Here is a 22920-nt window from a genome sequence, read left to right on the forward strand (position 1 = left end):
TCAATCTTTCCCAGCATCAGGGTCTTTTCCAATGAGTTGGCTCTTCACATCAGGTGTCCAAAGTATTAGAGCTTCAGGTTCAGTCCTTCCAATGAATGTTCAGTGTTGATTTCCTTTAGGATTCACTGGTTTGATCTTCTTGCTATCCAAGGGACTCTCAAGAGACCTCTCCAGCACCACAGTTCAAAAGTATTATCAATTTTTCAGGACTCAGGACCATAATGGTCCAACTGTCACATCCATACATGACTACTGGAAAAACCATAGCTTTGACTAGACAGACCTTTGTCAGCAAAGAGATGTCTCTGCTTTTTAATTCGCTGTCCAGGCTTGTCATAGCTTTCCGTCCAAAAAGCAAGTGTCTTTTAATTTCATGGCTGAAGTCACTGTCCACAAATATTTACAACAGCTTTTTCTTGATATCCAGAACCTCACAACAACTCAAAAATCCATCAATGCACAAATTCTGATATCTTCATACTATGGCCTGTGTGTATGCTAAGTCGCTTCAGTCATGTCCAACTCTTTGTGACTCCAGGGACTATAGCCCACCAGGCTCCTCTGTCCATGGGATTCTCCAGGCAATAATACTGCAGTGGGTTGCTATGCCTTCCCCAGGAGATCTTCCTGACCCAGGGATTGAACCCACATCTCTTACATCTCCTGAATTGGCGGTCAGGTTCTTTTACCACTAGCACGACCTGGGAAGCCCATAAAATGGCCTACTATGAAGGAAAACGAAAAAACAATAACCTGCTACCACATGTAAAAACAAAGATGAATATCACAGACATAATGATGGGAAAGAAACCAGATACAAAGTGTGCATGCTGTACAATTCCAATTATATGGAATTAAAGAGCAGATGAAGCTTATCTAGTGATACACATCAGAAGGCTATTTCTTCAAATGACAGTGAAAATTTACTAGAAAGAAACATATCAGAGCTTCTGAGTGCTCAAATAAAAGTCCTGATGGCAGCTAAACACGTAGGTTCACAGGTAAAAATACCATTAAGCTATATAGTTAAGATCTATGAACATCGATCAATAGCTCAATTTAATGAAAAAAGAAAAAGTTTTGATTTCCCTTTGATTATCAATTCTACTTCAGATAATTTATGATACAGATTTTCTAATGTGTAAAATCATTCTACACACAGAAATTATTATAACACAAACAATATAGAAGAATGCCCAAATAAATGATGGTGAGGTCATAAAGTAACATTCAGAGATAAAAAAGAATGAGAAAGCTCTCTAACACTAATAAGGAAGTGTTCAGAAAGGAAATTCAGTAGTGGGATTAAGAAGACATTTCTGGAGTTTGAACTCCAACTCCACACTGACTACCTTTGTCAACCTGGTCATGGTCCTTCACTTCTCTATGCCTTGGTTTCTCCATCTGGAAACTGGGGGTAATAATAGCAGCACCACATTTCATGCTGTGTTTATGATGACCAAATAGGTTAATGTAGGTAAAGATTTAAGAGAACCCGGTACATTAAGTACTTAATAAAAATTAACCACTGCCATCACTACCCTCATATCATCCGAAGAATATCACCAACACAAGGCAGCATCGTCAGTGTTAGGACATATTGTTCCATGGTTAGCATCATCCTTGTGTAAGATACACTGCTTCATGGAAACAGGAATGGTTTAGAATGTTTGCAGCATGCTACCTTCATATAAAAATTTAAGAAAATAGGACCATGTATTCATTTTGTTGTAACATATGTGAAAGTCCTTCGATAATGCGTAAAAAAAAACTATTAAGGGTTATCTATTCTGTGGAGATGACACCACCCTTATGGCAGAAAGTGAAGAGGAACTAAAAAGCCTCTTGAAGAAAGTGAAAGAGGAGAGTGAAAGAGTTGGCTTAAAGCTCAACATTCAGAAAACGAAGATCATGGCATCCGGTCCCACCACTTCATGGGAAATAGATGGGGAAACAGTGGAAACAGCAAGAGACTTTATTTTTTGGGGTTCCAAAATCACTGCAGATGGTAACTGTAGCCATGAAATTAAAAGATGCTTACTCCTTGGGAGAAAAGTTATGACCAACCTAGACAGCATATTCAAAAGCAGAGACATTACTTTGCCAACAAAGGTCCATCTAGTCAAGGCTATGGTTTTTCCAGTGGTCATGTATGGATGCGAGAGTTGGATTGTGAAGAAAGCTGAGCGCTGAAGAATTGATGCTTTTGAACTGTGGGGTTGGAGAAGACTCTTGAGAGTCCCTTGGACTGCAAGGAGATCCAACCAGTCCATTCTAAAGGAGACAGAATTGATGCTTTTGAACTGTGGGGTTGGAGAAGACTCTTGAGAGTCCCTTGGACTGCAAGGAGATCCAACCAGTCCATTCTGAAGGAGATCAGCCCTGGGTGTTCTTTGGAGGGAATGATGCTGAGGCTGAAACTCCAGTATTTTGGTCACCTCGTGTGAAGAGTTGACTCATTGGAAAAGACTGATGCTTGGAGGGATTGGGGGCAGGAGGAGAAGGGGACGACAGAGGATGAGATGGCTGGATGGCATCACCGACTCAATGGACGTTAGTCTGAGTGAACTCTGGGAGTTGGTGATGGACAGGGAGGCCTGGCGTGCTGCAGTTCATGGGGTCGCAAAGAGTCGGACATGACTGAGTGACTGAACTGAACTCAATTGATTCTGTGAAGAGACAACAGAGTGTCAGGAGTTTAATTTCTCACTGTACATTAATTAGAAATAATTCAAACATTTGATCCATGTGAGTATAATACCTACTTAAGAATTATATAAACAATGCTAACATTCATGTTCAGTTATAGAGTAAATGAAACCACAGTTTGCCTTGAAAAAAACTAGAGATGTAAAAACAAATGAGTGCTCTCTGGTTTCATGTGTTTCTAGGTGAATATAGTAACAAAGGAGAATCAAGATATAGTGGTTATTTTATCTTCACTACTAATACCAATTAAGTAGTAAGTACTACCATGAATAGTCTGGCCCTCCTCATTCAGTTTTTTTGTTCCCTACTGACCTCCGGTCAATTGGTTATTTCTGATCACATAATTCAAACAAATTCTATTTCTACCTAACTTTTTTCTCTGAGAACTTAGAATATAAATGGTTATTACAGGATGCCTACTGAACTATGTTATCTGTCTAGAACTATGAATATCTATTTGAGATTTAAAAACAAATATATTCTTTTCATTTCATTTTCTAAATACACATTATTTTTTAAACCACAGCAGGAAAAGCTTTATGAGCTAGCTGCCAATAAAGGAATTTAGACTTGCTAAATAAAATCCTACATTAAAGCAGTTCTCCAAAAAAAAAAAATAGGATTTTATCTATTATTCAAAACAGTGTCAGGCAAAGAAAAAAAGACGTTGACTTCCAATTTCTAAAGCTATGTTTTCTAACTCAGACATGACTTTATTTAAGAGTAGGTATGATTTCATTAACTTTGCCTTCACATTTCATCAGCAACTCTAAAAATGCCATATACTAACTTTGACAATTTTGTCAACAATTTCAGATCCTTTTCACCTTGCTACCTCTAGGTGGCACAGTTATATTTAAGAAAAGAGAAAGGATATTCTTTGAAAACAGAAAAAAAACTTAGTGCTGTATTTTAGCTTTAAGAATAGTGTATTACGTTTTTTAGAAGATTAAAAGTATGAAAGATAAAAAAATAGCTTATTTCTTCAAGAAAAGGATTATACTAATTTAAACTGTGGAGAAGAACTGCTAGGAAGTTCAAAAATAGATATTTTAACTGGTATTAAATAAAAGTTTCACATGGTACAGTATCATGTCTTGAACACTGAAGCTTATAAAATGCCTTTTGTTTTGAGTCTGCATTTCATTTCTCTTGCCCAACTTCTTCTAGTTAACTACTAAAAAAATTTCAAATGATGCTGCTGCTAAGTCGCGTCCGACTCTGTGTGACCCACCAGGCTCTGCTGTCCCCGGGATTCTCCAGGCAAGAACACTGGAGTGGGTTGCCATTGCCTTCTCCAACACATGAAAGTGAAAAGTGAAAGTGAAGTCATTCAGTCGTGTCTGACTCTTTGTGACCCCATGGACTGCAGCCTACCAGGCTCCTCCGTCCATGGGATTTTCCAGGCAAGAGTACTAGAGTGGGTTGCCATTGCCTTCTCCTCAAATGCTGCTGCTGCTAAGTCGCTTCAGTCATGTCCAATTCTGTGCGACCCCACAGACGGCAGCCCACCAGGTTCCGCTGTCCCTGGGATTTTCCAGGCAAGAGTACTGGAGTGGGGTACCATTGCCTTCTCCGCAATGCTACCTCTCTCTTATTTCTCCTTCAGTACTTCTCAGTTCCACATTATTTTATAATCAAAACCTGAATGAGAAAACACTTTTAAACTGAAAGAGCAAATGCTTCATATTTTAATTACTGCTTCAAGCATTCTTTGAAAGCTGACTACAAAACAATAAAACGTGAACTTACAGAAACCAGACTCAGACTTACAGAACTCAAACATCTATTTGTGAAGAGAATCCTATACTATTAACACTAAACCCAAAAGGAGAGATGGCTTAGATCCAAACAGCTGAGCTCTTTCCTAGTGTAGACCCCACCCACTGTCTGCTGGGTTAAATAACACACACATTAATCCTTCTGCCCTGCCTGATAATCTACTTACTCCTTCACCTGTTCGGGACACTAGGTAGGTAGCCTAATTTGAGAAGTAAAGAGAAAACCAAAACACAGAGCTGAAGAAAATCTACTCCAATTAAAGCATGCTTCAAGACCATTTCCAGTGAAAATGCTCTTTTGTAGTTTTAAGAAAAGAAAATTCACTTAGAGTAAAATATATCATGTTTCAAGATTATTTGGTGCTTTGATAAAATATTATCTAGATAACAGAAGATTCAGAGCTGGTGGCAGAAATCAAAACGTAGGCATCCTCATTCCCAGGCTAGCCTCAGGCCATTGCTAAGAAATGTCCTTCATGTTCATCAGTAATTTCTTCCACTCTGCTCTAAATGAATGTATACACACTTCAGGATGTTAGTATCTTAGAATAACCACAATATGCAATAAAAACTAATACGGCTAATTTCATAATTATCAACTCAGAGATCAGATTCACATAAATGACTCATTAATAAAAAGATACGCTAATAACTAGCTATTTCACAAAAAAATTAATAAATACAAAAATAGTAAATAACAGAAAACATTAACTTGATTAGCATTAAAATTGAAGACATTTGTGTCAGTGCTGCTGCTTGCAGCAACTAAACTGAAATTATCACCATTACTCTAAATACAAAAGGAATCTAAAAAATTACGATGTGTAGTCGGAGAGGCACTAAATAGCAAAGTAGGAAAATCTCTCACTATTCATTGTGTGAATGTGAAAGTTAGTCGCTCGGTCATGCCTGACTCTGCTACCCCATGCACTGTAGCCCTCCAGGCTCCTCTGTCCACGGAATTCTGCAAGCAAGAATACTGGAATAGGTATCCATTCCTTTCTCCATGGGATCTCTTGACCCAGGGATCAAACCCACGTCTCCTGCATTGTACTCAGCTTCTTTACCGTCTGAGCCACCAGGGAAGCCCCATTCACTGGGTGAGGAAGTGAAAGTTGCTCCGCCTTGTCTTCACGACCCCATGGGCTATACGGTCCATGGAATTCTACAGGCCAGAATACTGGAGTAGGTAGCCTTTCCCTTCTCCAAGGGACCTTCCCAACCCAGGGATCGAACCAGGTCTCCCACATTGCAGGCAGATTCTTTACCAGCTGAACCATCAGGGAAGCCCTATTTACTGTGTGTCTTTGGGCAAATGAATCACTCTTGATTAAGAGTTGGACAGCGTGTTTCCAAATTTTAAGGTCAAGGTCTAGTTGAATTGATTGGCTTAAAGTTTACTGAAAATTCCCGTACCAAATTCAATCCAATACATTTCACTTAGTAGTAACTCAATTTCCCTTTAAAATCAGAATGACACCAAATGTCACCTCTTCCTTAATTAAGGGAGCAATTTACGTTAAAAGTTAAAAAAAAGTCTTCATTTGAGCTTAACTATGCATAGGGAAGAAATTCGAATGCTTAGTGTTTATGCATTAACAACTGCCATACCATTAAAACTGCATAGTTACTAAGGGAGTAGCACTGAATGGTAGTGATATTTTCATCCGAATAGAGTATATGGCACCCATCGGACTTCCAGCCTCCTTGTCCATTCAGCAAATCGAAATCCCACTGGGCAGCCACAGCATCTGCTCCATGCGCAATTCGACGCAGTGTCACATTAACGGGGATGTGGTGGGTATCAATGTTCACACCATCTGGAGGAAACGGGAAATAAAAATATTTCTGAAACAAATTTCATGAACAATTAAATGTCAACATACAAGAATGGGCATCTGCAAATATCTTTTTTTCTCTAGTGACTCATTAAAATGAGAAGGAACAAAAATAAGCATCTTTAGGAGCAGGGAATTATCGAGTCGTGCTGTCCAGTGACTACAGGAAGACATACGCCACAGACAAACCTATTTTGGTGAGAATCACGGGGGTAACCACTGTACGCCGTTTTCCATCATCGGCCAAATTTGTTGAATTCCCGGTGGCCGGAAAAAGCTTTCCATTGCGGAATGCGATGAGTTGCAGCTTATAGAGAGAGTCATCACTTGGTCTGACTTCTCTTTTTTGCTTTGGTGAGAAAAGGGAAGGAGGAAGCTGAATAGAAGCCTCCACAATAGTGTTCTGAAAATATATTAAAAAAAAAATAAAGAAAGAAGAGTTGACATCTTAGTAGGTTAAAACCAGAAACATTTCAGACAGTTATGAATACTGACTAGTTACATGCTGAACACAGGTTTTAAATATGAGTGAGAGTTAGTAGTTAAAACAATTTATTCATTAAGTGAAATGCCTAAAGATCATATAACAGCATAGAACAAAAGCACCAGAAAATAAAGAGAAATGCAAACTCTATTTCAAATCATTAAAGTAGTAAACAAGGGATTATTTCAAAGTGAATTTTCCCCTGATACTGTACACTGCTGAAGTAAACTGCATTAAACAGAACAAGATCTCAGTGATCACTCTGCCTATGAATTTTACAATGACAAAATATGGTGAATGAGCACAAAGGGAGCATATCGCAAATGTGAATATAATTAATTTGGGCTTGTGAAACTTTAAGGTGATTTATGATAGATTCCGACTGTCAAAGAACAGAAGAAATTACACAACAGAACTTTAGACTCAGAAACACATTGGGTTTATAAAAACACAGTCACAAAGAGGAACAAGTGAAAATGCTGGCCAGGCACTGGATGTTCTTCAGGTTATTTATTAGGGATTTTTAAATTATTCAGCATGTAATGAAAAATAAATCTGTACACCAAGAAGACAAATAATAATCTAAAAACTTCCCTATTTTAAGGACTCATCACAGAGCCTTTCTCTTGGCACCAACCTCTCTCTCCAACCCAATGCTCATGATGCCAACAGAATTTCCTCTTCAACAAATGTGTTGTTATCTCAGTTCAAGTAACACCTTGGCTCCCAAATGTTTAGAAAATACAGCCAAAAATTCTTAAGTATGCCATATAATTTGGCTAAAATCCTTGCCGCAAATTCATTTCCTAACACTCCCTACACCACAACCTATGACTGGGCCACAGTGAGTTTATCACTTTTTTTTTTTTTGGCGGGGGGGGGGGGTGGCGGGGGGGTGACATTGACAGAAAAATATGTATTTTTTTTTTAATTTATTTATTTTAATTGGAGGCTAATTACTTTACAATATTGTAGTGGTTTTTGCCATACATTCACATGAATCAGCCATGGGTGTACACGTGTCCCCCATCCTGAACCTCCTCCCACCTCCCTCCCCATCCCATCCCTCAGGGTCATTCCAGTGCACCAGCCCTGAGTACCCTGTCTCATGCATCGAACATGGACTGGCGATCTATTTCACATATGATAATATACACGAATCGAGTTTATCACTTTTTGACATCCCCTGCTTTTTCTTCTTTTCTTTTCTACTTATTTTTTTTTGGCTGTGCTGGCTCTTCATTGCTACACAGGCTTTTCCCCAGTTGTGGCAAGTAGGGGATACTCTCCAGTTGCAGAGCGTAGGCTTCTCACTGCAGTAGCTTCTCTTTGTTCTGGGGCACAGGCTCTATAGTGTTCAGGCTTCAGTAACCGTGGCACATGGGCTCAGTATAGCAGCTCCCGGGCTCTAGAGGACAGGCTCAGCACTTAGTTGCTCCATGGCATGTGACATCTGCCTGATCAGGGATCCAGCCCGTGTCTTCAGCATTGGCAGGCGCATTCTTTACCACTGAGCCACAAGGGAAGCCCCATCCCCTGATTCTTAAATGCCACTGTGCACATGCCAGTATCTCTGGCTGAAATGCCCCATGATTCTTTTATCTGGTAAGCTCAAACTGGTTAGATCTGATTTTTAGTAAGTTAATTCTGCTGCTTCTGCAAAGGATGAATCAGGATGAGAAAGGCTGGCAGCCAAGAAGAGAGTGACTTTGCAAGGTTTTATTAATAGGGCTTTTGGGGGTGATTAATTACATCACTGCTCCAGGTACTGCTCCCTATTCTGGGCTCAGGCAGCATTCTGCACACAGCACAGCATAACTAAAGTCCTCAAGTATCACAGTGTAACCGACTGTCTACTCCTCTTAACTAGGGTGAGAGAACTTTCGAATGCAGATAATCTCATTTATTTGGGGACTGCCTATGTTAATAATAGTTCCTGGCACTAGCATTAACAAAAGTAGCCCATTGTTTATGAAATTAATGAAAGTCTGTGTGGCATTTTTAAGGTTCTACTGAAGCAAACGATTGACTTCAGAATTAGTTCTTAACTACTGTGCTTAAAACAGTGTTGTAACACAGCAGATAACCATAAATATCTGCTGAGAGCATTTTTGAAGTTTAAATATTGATAGGTGAACATTACTTTTAAATTGCAGATAACAAGAAAATATTTAGTAGAAATATTACATCTAAGAAAACATATAATAAGGTTTCTACTATTCTCCCAAATACAACTTGATAGGCAAATAAAGATATTACCAATTCATTCACTAACATAGTACATTTCTATTAAGCATATAAATTTATCCTAAGTATATAAAGATGCACGCCAAAATGGAAAAACATCAATAGATCAATTTAATTAGAAGGTCAAAATCCTGATGAAATGTTACATGCTGGACATTTATTAAAACTTAAGTACTTAAAAGTCCATAAAATAATTCTATTATGAACACAAAATAATTTGAAAACAAAGTACAGCTCTCTGGGAAAGTATTCCTTATGATAAATCAAATTAATTTAATAAAGAAAGTCATACTTTACTTTCTAAAAAACAGCTGAAAAAGGAAATGACAATTACAGTTTCTACAAGTCCAATTTTTTTTCTACACAAATTTAAACTGGCAAAACCAACCCAACAACAACAAATTTAAAAAACTCTGGAGTAAGGACAAATCCCTGAGAGATGAGAGCTACAAATTCAAGGCTGTTACATGCTTATAATTTATAATTTGTAAGATATCCTTCAAAGTTCAATAACGAGTATTGCCAAATAATAATTATAGGTCCCTTGGGGTAGCCTAGGGGAGATGGAAAAGCAAACTTCACCTGTATCAAAAATATTTTTATAGTAAATATGTTAACACTTGAATATTTAATCTCTTTAAAAGAAGTCCTGATCATTTATTACAGAAAGGTTGTAAATCTAATGAAAAAATTCACCAAGAAGGACATCCCTGGCAGTCCAATGGTTAAAACTCTGTGCTTCCAATGCAGGGGGTGAGGGTTTGACCCCTGGGTGAGGAACTATGATTCCACATGCTATGTGGCATGTCCAAAACTAACGGACATATTTGATACATTTATTGTGACTATACATTTGCCACTTAGCCTGAAGACAAAAACACAAAGGCAATAATTTCATTTAACCGTATATTCATTTTAAAATGTATGGATTACAGCAATGGAAATTGACATAAAACATATGAATTATAGCTACTAAGTCAGAAAAGTTTCTTTCCAAAACCTTTGGGAAGCCCTCTTACACTGTTGGTGGGCATGTAAGTTGATGAAGTCACTATGGAAAACAGTATGGAGGTTCCTTAAAGAATTAAAAAATAGAGTTGCCATATGATCCAGCAATCCTACTCCTGGGCATATATCCCACAAAACAAAATTCAAAAAGATACCTGCACGCCTATGTTTACAGCACACTATTCCCAATAGTCAAGATGTGAAAACAACCTGAATGTCCACTGAGATGAATAAATAAAGAAGATGTGGTATATACATACAAATGAGACAGTATTCAGTCACAAAAAATAAAATAATGCTATTTGCAGCAACAAGGAAGGAACTAGAGATTATGACACTAAGTGAAGTAAGTCAGAAAGACAAATATCTTATCTATCACTTACATATGAAATCTAAAATACGACACAAATGAACTTACCTACACAACAGCACACACACACACACACACACACACACACACACACACACACACACACACACACAGAACTGACTTAGGCTGCCAAAAGGGACTAGGGGAAGGATGGGCTGCTAATCTTCGTGTTAGCAGATGCAAACCTTTATATATAGACGAGGTAAACAAGGTCTTACTGTATAGCACAAGGAATTACATTTAATATCCTGTGATAATCATAATGGAAAGGAATATGAAAATGAATATAAATATATATATGTATTGATATAACTGAATGACTGCTGTACAGCAGAAATTACCACAAATCCACTATCCTTCAATTAAAAAAAAAAACAACTCTTTTGGAAAGACATGTTTTTGGGGTCTATTATAATATCTGTTGAAGATTATATGCCACCCCTGAGGGGGGGAACATGGGATCTGCAACAAGAAACCACAATTTGGGTCCCAGCATCACCAGAAAGCAGTGGCTAGACACTGCAAGATTTTGTCTACCCTCTGAGTTGCATTTGTTACATATACCTAACGACCTTCCTAACAAATAGTTGTGAGGACCAAATGGGATCATAACCATGACAAGCATGAAAGGCAATGGAACTGTGGGTGGTGTTTTTATTATTATTTCAGGCATAGTTTGTTATATTGCACTTCACAGATACTGCATTTTGGGGGTGGGAGGAGTTGTTTGCTTTGATTTTAACAAATGCAATGTTTGTGGCAATCCTACACTGTCAGATGGTTAGCAATTTTTAGCAAAAAAAAAAAAAAAAAGTATTTTTTTATTTAAAGTATGTACATTATTTTTTCATCTTCATGGATCATGACCTTGCCAAGGCAAAAGGGCTTGCATTATTCAACGAAGCTATGAGCCACGTCGTGCAGGGTCACTCAAGATGGACAAGTGATAGTGAGAGTTCTGACAAAATGTGGTCCACTGGAGGAGGAAATGGAAAACCATTCCAAGATTCTTGCCACAAGAACCCCATGAATAATATGAAAAGGCAAAAAGATGACATCAGAAGATGAACCCCCAAAGTCGGAAAGTGTCCAATATGTTACTGGGCAAGACTGGTGGGCAATTACTAATAGCTCCAGAAAGAATGAAGAGCCTGGGCCAAAGCAGAAACGATGCTCAGCTGTGGATGCATCTGGTGGTAAAAGTAAACTCCAATGTCATCAAGAATAACACTGCACAGGAACTTGGAATGTTAGGTTCATTGTTGCTGTTCAGTCACTATTTTGTGTCCAACTCTTGAGACCCCATGAATTGCACCATGCCAGGCTCCCCAAGTTAACTGGACATGGTCAAGCAGGAGATGCCAAGAGTGAATATCAACATCTTAGGAATCAGTGAGCTACAATGGACGAGAATGGGTGAATCTTAATTCAGATGACCTACCTACTACTGTGGGCAAGAATCCCTTAGAAGAAATGTAGCAGCCACCAGAGTCTACAAGAGTCTGAAATGCAGTAGCAATCTCAAAACAACAAAATGATCTTCACTTATTTCCAGGCAAACCATTCAACAGCACAGTAATCCAAGTCTATGCCCCAACCACTAAGGCCAAAGAAGCTAAAGTTGACCAGTTCCATGAAAACCTACAAAACCTACAACTAACATTAAAAAAAAAAATGTCTTTTTCACCACAAGGGACTGGAATGCAAAAGTACAAGTCAAGAGACACCTGAGGTAACAGGCAAGTTTGATCTTGGAGTACAAAATGAAGCAGGGCAAAGGCTAACAGAGTTTTGTCAAGAGAGAACACTGGTCACAGCAAACATCCTCTTCCAACAACACAATGGATGGCTTTATACATGGACATCACCAAATGGTCAATACCAAAAACAGACTGATTGTATTCTTCACAGCCGAAAATGGAAAAGCTCTATAAAGTCAGCAAAAACACGACCTGAAACTGACTGTGGCTCAGATCTTCAGCTCCTTATTACACAATTAAACTGAAGAAAGTAGGAAAAACCACTAGGCCTTCCAGGTATGACCTAAATCAAATACTTTGTGATTATACAGTGGAGGTGATGACTAGATTCCAGGGATTAGATCTGGAAGACAGAGTGCCTGAAGAACTATGGACAGAGGTTCCTAACATTGTACAGGAACATAGCCATAGCAGAGAACATAGCCATCCCAAAGGAAAAGAAACTCAAGAAGGCAAAAGGGGTTGGGAGGAGGATTTACAAATAGCTGAGGAAAGAAGAGAAGTGACAGGCAAGGGAAAAAGGGAAAGATATATCCAACTGAATGCACAGTTCCAGAGAAGAGCAGGAAGAGATAAGAAGGCCTTCTTAAATGAACAATGCAAGTAAACAGAGGAAAACAACAGAATGGGAAAGACTAGAGGTCTCTTCAAAAAAACTGGAGTATCAAGGGAACATTTCATACAAGGATGGGCACAATAAAGGAAGGAAACAATAAGGACTTAATAAAAGTAGAAGAGATTAGGAAGAGGTGGCAAGAATACACAGAAGTACTGTCCAAAAAAGGTCTTAATGACCTAGATAGACATGATGACGTCGTTATTCACCTATAGGCAGACATCCTGGAGTGTGAAGTCAAGTGGGCCTTAGGAAGCATTACTATAAATAAAGCTAGTGGAGGTGGTGGAATTCCAACTGAGCTATTTCAAATCCTAAAAGATGATGCTGTGGAAGTGCTACACTCAATATGCCAGCAAATTTGGAAAACTCAGCAGTGGCCACAGGACTGGAAAAAGTCAGTTTTCATTTAAATCCCAAAGAAGGACAATGCCAAAGACTGTTCAAACTACCGTACAACTGCGCTCATTTCACATGCTAGTAAGGTTGTGATCAAAATCCTTCAAGCTAGGTTTCAGCAGTATATGAACTGAGAACTTCCAGATATACAAGCTGGATTTAGAAAAGGAAAAAGAACCAGAGATCAAATTGCCAACATCTGCTGGATCATAGAATAACCAAAGGAATTCTAGAAAAACATCTACTTCTGCTTCACTGAATACATGAAAGCCTTGATTATGTGAATCTCAACAAACTATGGAAAATTCTTAAAGTGATTAGAACATCAAACCACCTTACCTGTCTCCTGAGAAACCTGTATGCAGGTCAAGAAGCAACAGTGAGAACCTTACATGGAACAATGAACTGGTTCAAACTTGGGAAAGGAGAATGTCAAGGCTGTATACTGTCACCCTGCTTATTTAACTTCTATGCAGAGTACATCATCCAAAATTGGCAGGCTGGATGAATCACAAGCTGGAATCAAGACTGCTGGGAGAAATATCAACAACCTCAGATATGCAGATGCTACCACTCTAATGGTAGAAAATGAAGAGGAATCAAAGAGTTTCTTAATGAGAGAGAAAGAGGAGAGTGAAAAAGCTGGCTTAAAACTCAACATTCAAAAAACTAAGAACATGGCTTCTGGTCTCATCACTTCATAGCAAACAGAAGAGGAGAAAGTGGAAGCAGTGACCGATTTTATTTTCTTTGGTTCCAAAATCACTGTGGATGGTGACTGCAGTCATGAAATTAAGACGCTTGCTCCTTGAAAGGAAATCTATGACAAACCTAGACAGCGTATTAAAAAAAAAAGCAGAGACACTTTACCAAGAAAGGTCTGTATAGTCAAAGCTATAGTTTTTTCAGCAGTCATGTATGGATGTGAGAGTTGGACCACAGAGAAGCCTGGGCACCAAAGAATTGAGGCTTTTGAACTATGGTTTTGGAGAAGACTCCTGAGAGTCCCTTGCCCTGCAAGGAGCTCAAACCAATCAATCCTAAATAAAATCAACCCTGAATATTCTTTGGAAGGGCTGATGCTGAAGCTCCAATACTTTGGCCACCTGATGCAAAGAGCCGACTCAGTGGAAAAGTCCCTGCTGCTGGAAAGGACTGAAGACAAAAGAAGGGGGTGACAGAAGATGAGATGATTAGACAGCATCACTGACTTAAGGGATAAGAATATGAGTAAACTCCAGGAGACAGGGGAGGACAGAGGACCCTGACATGCTGTAGTCCATAGTGTCGCAAAGAGATAGACAGGACTAAGCAACTGAAGAACAACACTATTTTTTAGGCATAATCAATCACACATTTAATAGACCACAGTATAGTGTAAATGTAACTTTTATATGCACTGGGAAACCACAAACTCATGTAACTCACTTTATTACAATATTTGTTTTACTGCAATTATCTGGAATCGAACCTACAATATTTCAAAGATCTGCTTGTACTGTTGCAGGGTAGCAGGTGTTATCTGAAGGCTGGGGAGAGAAAATGCCTTGAAGTAACTGACTTACCAACAATCATCTACAACCTCACGTTCTGACTTTCACAGTTCAGAATTAGTTTTAAATAATCAAAACTGACAAACTATAAACACACATGAAATTAATGTCATCACTGAGCTCTTATCATGAATTTATTTGCATGCATTTTTGCTTATTTAGAATGACACTACGAAGAACATGGTTAAGTATCTTAAGGGAGGTTAACTCAAATATTTCCATTAGATTTTATCATTCCTTGTGAAATCTGGACTCCAAAAACTACGTAATTGAGAAATTAAAATTTTTTGAAATCCTAATTTTGTTTAAGTCTCTAGAATTTTAACAATAAAATTAGAATGAGTCAAAGAGCTAGCTGACTGAAACAGTAATTTGTTCAAGTTTTCTTGACTATCTATTCACTGGATTTTAAACAGATAGGTGTTCAGATACATCCTAATTATTTTCTTATGTATAATTAGTTATTAACTGCATTCTATCTTTTGATTATCTCACTACTGAAGATTAACAAGGATTATGCTTGCCTTTAGAATTTTTTTAACTGACTTCACTAATTAAGTTTGGCCGTTAATTTTTATTCAATGATGTTTATTAGATGTTTCATTCCTCTACTCATGGCGCTGTGCAGAATCTGGAGATAAACAATGAAATAAGCCATGGTCCCTGACCTCAAATATTCAAAATTTAGCAAGGAAGAGACAACAACAATAATACAACAATACAAGCTTAACGTTTATTAAGTGCTAGTCCTGTACACACACTGCTGTGTGTGTCTACGTATTTGCCTCATTAAACCCTCTCAATAACCTTTTGAGTTTAACACCACTTCATGATTCCTTTGTAAGAGAAAGGAACTGACATTCAGAGAAGTTAAGGTACTTGCCCAAGTTTGCACAGCTTTTAAGTCGAGGAGCAGAACATGAACACATTTTAGTAGCCATATCTTCTAGCTTCTAACTCAACTCACCAGCATATCAGCTTCTATTTATTCCAGACAATGAACAAAGCACTACGAACTAATGGCCACAATGAATTCTGTCTGAGGAAAAAAAGGAAGCTGCCGTCTGAGCTGGTTCTTAGAAGAGAGTAACAGGGATTTCCCTGAGCAGGGGGGTGACAGAGGGCATGAAAAGGGGCACATGTGAAGGAAGGAAGCATGAAGATGTACACAACTGCCTTGGAAATGAAAACTTTATTTGGGCTAAAGCCCTCGATGGGACAACAGAAACGTGAGATACATAAAGAAAACCTGATTTCCAAATTCCTGCCAAGAAAATTTTAAAGAACTAATTCCTTCTGAATTCAAAACACCAACAGTTACTAAAAGCTCTTAATATTTAACAAAAAATAAGCAATATTTTGTGATGCTAACAAATCTGACTTATGGTACCAACAGTGGAAGGAAGCATTTGGTAAAGAAAAAATTTAGATCAGGTGCTGAAAGAGTCACACCACAGGTAATTCAATCTCCAAATGGTTGAACGACTGAGAGCCAGCACTGGAGTTCATCAATGACGTAAAGAGCAGCTCTGACCTCAAGCAACCCTCAGTCCAGTGCAGGAATAAGAAGCCCATCGGGCCCCTGTGTGTAACATGCGATGACAGAGAGATGAGCAGAGTGAGGAAGAGAAATGAAGATGAGGATGGGAGAGGCAAGGATTGACCAGATGGAATTAGTTAGGATTCTCGAAGGTTACGTCTTTCTGCTGGGTGTTATCACAGAACCAAGCAGCTGGGGAAGGGAGGGAGTAGAGAAGCAGGGATTCTAGTAGAAGAATTAGCATGAGCCTGGCCTAAGTAAAATTGGTCAGTGGTTGGAAGAAGACAACAAAGGAAGTTTTCTTTTACTAGACAAGGGCAGATAAATCCCAAATTATTAAGTTAACTGACAGCCAGCCTCCTTAAAGGACATGAAGAATTTATTGTGGGATCTGCAAGAGTCATCTCCATGTTGGACAGATCCAGGGATAACATTCACAATCAAAGAGTGTGAAGAGAGGGGAAGGTCCTATAGGTCCTTGGCTCTGCAGGTCCTTCAGTTGCTAAAGGGTGGACAGACTGGAGAGTATCCAGAATGTCAGCTGTGGAGGGACTCAGGAGACGGGGGTTGGGGTGGGGGCCGGGGGTGGGGGGTGTGGCTGGTGGTGCGGGGCCACGGCACAGCTATTCACTAAAGGGTAAGGAAGCACTTCAGTATTTTACTAACTGCCATGGTTGGATTGGTATGCATTGGCTGAATACTGCCCTAGGCAGACCAACCTGTATGAAAAGCATGGATATTTTTTTAATCAATTTATTTTAATTGGAAGATAATTACTTTATAATATTTTGATGGATTTTGTCATATATACATCAAAATGAATTGGCCATAGGCATACATGTCTCCCCCCATATCCTGAAACCACCCCCACAACCTCCATCCCCACCCAATCCCTCCAGGTTGTCACAGAGCACCAGTTTTGGGTGCCCTGCTTCAGAAAAGCATAGATTTTTAAGAAGAACCTGGAAATACAAGAGACTAAACAGAAGCTCACAATGGTATGGGCAATACAGAATGAAAGTCCAAACTGGGCTATGATGGAATAAAGAGAGTAAAGACAGGACAAATAGAGATTCAAAAAATATGTAGAAAACAACTCCAGTTAGGCTCCTACAGCTAAGGACTGCCTTCTTAAGGGTTTAACTTTATATGCTAGCGTGTTCTCCCATCCAAGGGCAATACAATCAATTATGACATCTTCAGGATGTCTAGTTAGTCCACTGATGGCATTTAAAAAAAAAAAAAGCACAAGCAAAGAGAGTAAAAATTGCCATAATATAAAGTCTAAAATGTAAAAGTTTTCTGTTAAAATGCTAAGGCATTTTGCATTGTCAATGCAAAATTTTTTAACTGACTTTTGTATCACGAAGGATATGGTCCTTTTTCACTCGGTGTAAGCATGTCCAGCTATGAAGCATGAATAATAGTGTGATGCATCCTTGGTTTCTGGCCACAAGATGATCTTAAAATGATGGAACAGTATGAAATTGACAAATTTAAGAGTGTTCATTTAAAGCTTTCTACTTCAGCAGGTAGAAACCCTCCTTACCCAGAGGGGTAGGTTGTGAAATTGATGAAATGTTGAGTTTCATCATTTTTAATCCCTTCCTACCAACTGTGATCATCTAAGATAGAAGGGTTCATCAATTTTAAGTGTTCCTCAATGACACACACCCCTCTCTCGTGGGCCTGTGTGTGATGCTGTTTCGATGCCTTTTGCAGTACGTTTTTACCAATACTACACTCTAAGCAAAGGAGCAGACATTAAGGAGTTGCACTGCTAGGTGCAAACACTCTCCAAGAGTCAAGAGTAATAAATACATCTTGCTAATATTCCTCGGAATATATTATCATTAGACATTCTGATATAGTTGAGATAGCTGTCTTGGGCAGTGGGAGAAGTTAAGATTATTTCTAAATTAGGCAAACTGGCTGTCCTTATGGAGGTCACAAGTGTAAAGCGTGACTCCAAACCCACTCCAGTATTCTTGTCTGGAGAATCCCACGGACAGAGGAGCCTGGTAGGTTCCCAATCCATAGGATTGCAAAAGTTGGACATGATTTAGCGACTAACCCACCATCAGACTAAACCACCCAAGTATGACAAAATATATTAATTCTTCATTTATCCATTCATTCATTCATTCAATATTCATTGCATTTCCAGTGTACCAGGACACCTAAGACCTATTTGATTACTATCAGGCATTAAGACTGGAATGGATGGAATATTGTTTGCAATATAATTAAGAAAAAACTATAAAAAAAGAAAAGTACTGTGTAATTAAAAACCACCAAGAACACAATTACACATAGCCATACAAAACTCAATGAAAAAATACAGCTCCATTAGGGTGTCAAACTGTACTTCCAACATTTGCTTCAATGTAGTTTAATAAAACACGCCTAAACCCCCAATTTTAAAAACCAATAAAAATGCTTTTAATTTTGCTTGCTGCAGTGAAGTCGCTCAGTCATGTCCGATTCTTTGCAGCCCCATGGACTGTAGTCTACCAGGCTCCTCCATCCATGGAATTTTCTAGGCAAGAGTACTGGAGTGGGTTGCCATTTCCTTCTCCAGAGGATCTTCCTGACCCAGGGCTCAAACCCTGGTCTCCCACATTGCAGGCAGATGCTTTACCATCTGAGCCACCAGGGGAGCCCCAATTTAAACACACATGTGTGTGCACTTCTGTGCAAAAAATCTTGATATACAGATGGCTTGATTAAATGCCTGGACTTTCCCATTAGGCCCAGGAGCACAGAGCCACAGGCACCAAATACTTTTAGGAAGTCTACAGAAACGTCTTCATGTCTTTAAAATCAGCAGCATAAAAATGAACTTTAAAGTCAAAGAAAATGTCTCAATATGTAACTAATATATTCATGCTTTTACCACTCCACTCATAAAATTTAATTTTGATATATTCATATGCAGAAAGGGGTCCAGAGGGCAAAAATGCCTAGGCCCATGAAGGCCATGATGTGTTCCTTCTTGGTCTGAATTTCTTTCAAAACAAGAACAAAGGCAATTCTAATACACTTCTCCCTCCCAACAACCTTTCATAAGATTATTTTTGCAAAGCAGAGCACTTAAGTGCAGCACCCTCCATACCCTCGAAGGACTGATTTCAGGATCCTCTCGGATACCAAAACCTGTAGATGCTCAAGTCTCTTATTTAACATGGCATAATATCTGTATATAACCTAGGCACACCCTCTGGTATACTTACTTTAAATGATGTCTAGATTACTTAAAATACCTACTGCGGGTGTTATACAAATAACTGTAAATATAATGTAAATCCTATGCAAATAGCTGCCAGCATGTAGCAAATTTAAGTTTTGCTTTTTGGAACTTTTCGGGATATTTTTTTAAATTGGATATTTTCAATCTGCAGTTTGGTTGAATCTGTAGATACAGAACCTATGGATATGGAGGTACTGTATTCTAATCTAACTACAAAGTCTTAAATGACTACAGAATATAACGTACCTTCAGAGCCAGACTTGAAAATGTATTCGAAACGTTGCACTTAAAGCTCAGCTGTTTATCCAGGTTTCCATCCAGATCTCGCCTCCCATAGTCAGAAAGGCCTGTCCGGTCAGTGGCTGCCACTTTCTGGAACACGGTACATGTCATCCCAGTAAAGCCAGTAGCCTTGATGACATAAGCTTCCAGAGCAATATTGGGTGAATACTTCAAAAGTCAATCAAACAGGAGTTACAAAAGATTTATAACATAGGGGGAAAAAGCACTTTCAAAGAGTTTAAAACACAAAATACTACATAAGCTAGAAGACAAAGCTTGAGCTCTTACTAAACAAAGACATTGTGTAGATAACTGGCAGAATCAAAAAAGATGCCAACTACAGAAGGATGTCCTAGAATAGCAAGATACCCACGAAGAGGAAAAAAGTCACGAAGTATGGAAGATCAGATATAAATGAGAAGTCAATTAATAATTTGAAGAGTAGTTGCAGGAATCTATAAGTTGAAAATGGAAGTATCCTGATTAAAAAAAAACAGCTGGAGAAATCAGTGGACCCCCTTAATGATCTTAGTGAAAGTGAAGTCGCTCAGTCGTGTCTGACTCTTTGCGACCCCATGGGATGTAGCCTACCAGGCTCCTCTGTCCATGGGATTTTCCAGGCAATAGTCCTGGAGTGGATTGCCATTTCCTTCTCCAGGGGATCTTCCCAACCCAGGAATCGAACCCGGGTCTCCTGCATTGTAGACAGACGCTTTACTGTCTGAGCCACCAGGGAAGTCATAATGATCTTAGTACACTTAAAAGCTGCCTTATTCAACGCTTCATAACATCTTTACACTTCTTCCTTTCACAGGAACATCAACACTTAGCATTAAGTTTCACCAATAAAATCTTTACACAGACTCATGGCAAAGTTTTCTTCAGAAAAGGAAGGGAGGTGCTAGTCCAAATAGAAATAAATGAACAGATTCTGAAGGGAGAATTAGGCCAGAAAAGTCACCTGAAAAAGATGGCACCTGTCCCGACAATGTTAAGCAATGCAAGAGTGCGACTGAACTTGCGAGTCTATCAAAACCCACGGTCTGCCGATACAAACAACCAACCACCCACGTCCAGGAGCTTCTGGCACCACTCCCGCCTGTTAGAACCACGACAGAGCTAACATAAGAAGTGACAGGCTGACCGGTTTCTTTCACATCCAGCAAGATGACAGGATGTGCGGTAAACTCCTTCCTTTAAGAATGGTAAATTCTACGTTTACTATGGAAGCAGGGCACCATTCTAAGTGCCACATGTGGACAAAGTTCTCCTTTAAACATTTTTTTTTTTTTTTAATATTGGACCTTCATGTAAGGTGTCCAGAATCTATCAGGAAGATTAAAATTTTTAAATATAAGAAGGTAGAATTTTTTCAAGTACCATATATATAGTAGAATATATCTGGTGGTTCCCCAAATTTTTAAGAGTAAGAAATCTTTGCATTTAGTTTTGCCCCAGAGATGACACAGTGTGAAAAATCGTACTAAATTCAATCATACTTACCAGCAAATTGTATTTGAAATTTTTTATTAATCAAAGACACATTATAATTATGATAAACATGTAAAACCTCAGTTGAAAGAAAACTGCCATTTTGAAGTGCCCTTGAAGCCATGTCCTAAGTAGATATATTGTTTCTCAGGAACTTTTTATACTTTGAAGTGGTGTACAAATACCCACTACACCCTCTATTATACCTGTGGGTTCTCAGGAGAATGAAGGAAGCTCTTTGTGCTGAGTAATAAGCAAGGCTGAAGCACAGGATGGAAATGGGTTTAAATGATCTGGGAGGACCAAGTGTGGCCCCCAAACTGGCAAGCTCATTTCAAGTAAGGTCAGAGAGAGCACCTACCCTAAACTATGTTGTCCTGACAGGAGCCAGTCTAGGCCTCCATTCTGTTTATTATTCAAGAAAGTAATACTAAACTTAACTGAACAAAAGGATCAATAAAACATGGTCTCACCAAAAAGGTTCCATCAGTTAAAGACAGTAATTTTGAATTGTATAAAATCACAGGAGGAAGTAGAAAACATTCAACGAACCCACTAAAAATAGTTAGAAAATGAAAATCATGGGCCAGAGCAGAATATGACTGCTAAAAGAATAAAATAAAGCATTATTTATCATAGTTCCCACATTTATCATATCTACATTTTAGAACAAAAAAAGTAAGCAGTACACCAAGAAACTCTACCCAAACAAAATTTAAGATTATTTAACACAGTGATCATTGCTGTTGGTTAGCCACTAAATTGTGTCCAAGTCTTTTATAACCCTCTGGACTGTAGTCCGCCAGGCTGCTCTGTCCACGGGATTTCCCAGGCTAAAATACTAGAGTGGATTGCCACTTCCTTCTCCAGGGGATCTTCCCAACCCAGGGATTGAACCCGCATCTCCTGCACTGGCAGACGGATTTACCACTGAGCCACCAGGGAAGCCCAAGAGTGGTTATTACATATAAATCACTCACTTCCCCCAAAGTGGAACTGACTGAAAAATGTCAATAGGTTCACAAGAGTTGGGGGAATCCTAGCTCCCTTTTGAAATTGAAACCTGGGCAAGCAATCAAGCACTGTCTCAAAACATCCTTCAGGGCCCAGAAGACAATATCAGCTAGGATGCACGACGGACATGTGGCAGGAGGGCAAGGCTATGGTGTTCTTATTTGTGTTGTGGAAAGTTTCAGAGGATGAGATGGTGGTAACTGTTCAAATTACAAATTAAGCCCAGTTACCAAGAAAACAGACTATTCAGAAGCAAAACTGTCTTTTTAAATGTCTGAGAACAGTAAATTCTGTAATAATCAGCAGTGACAAAATACTCACCCCATAATGGCGATGAGACCTATCTATTTTGAGGTTAGAGCTGCTTTCAATGAACCTTTTCCTTAGAAATCTAGGATAACGTGACACTTACTGTTGAATAAACATGAGCTCCGTTTGCCAGTCGGTATGTGGCGATGCGCTGCAGACACTGAACGATTCTACTGCAGGCTTTGGCCTCCCTCTGCGCCAGCCCCAGGACGCGTTCATCAGCCAACATGATGTTACTTGCAATGTCAACCATCACATCGCCAAGCTAG

At 38.9% G+C, this 22920-nt stretch overlaps 1 protein-coding gene across 4 annotated transcripts in view; it reads right to left on the bottom strand.

Annotated features, from left to right (window-relative positions):
* Positions 1–22920, bottom strand: part of ADGRA3 (adhesion G protein-coupled receptor A3) — a 134887-nt gene that overhangs the window by 25263 nt on the left and 86704 nt on the right. For 2 of the 4 annotated variants that reach the window (XM_005897098.3, XM_070372205.1), the window contains exons 11-14: positions 22755–22916; positions 19802–20005; positions 6518–6731; positions 6102–6310 (exon numbers count right to left, since the gene is read on the bottom strand). In XM_005897098.3, coding sequence (XP_005897160.2) covers positions 6102–6310; positions 6518–6731; positions 19802–20005; positions 22755–22916 — 789 coding nt within the window. The remainder of the gene's footprint in view (positions 1–6101; positions 6311–6517; positions 6732–19801; positions 20006–22754; positions 22917–22920) is intronic. The other 2 variants (XM_070372204.1, XM_070372206.1) reach the window with 2 other exon arrangements.

This window comes from Bos mutus, chromosome 6, assembly GCF_027580195.1.
Source record: "Bos mutus isolate GX-2022 chromosome 6, NWIPB_WYAK_1.1, whole genome shotgun sequence".
In the NCBI taxonomy this organism is placed as follows: Eukaryota; Metazoa; Chordata; class Mammalia; order Artiodactyla; family Bovidae; genus Bos; species Bos mutus.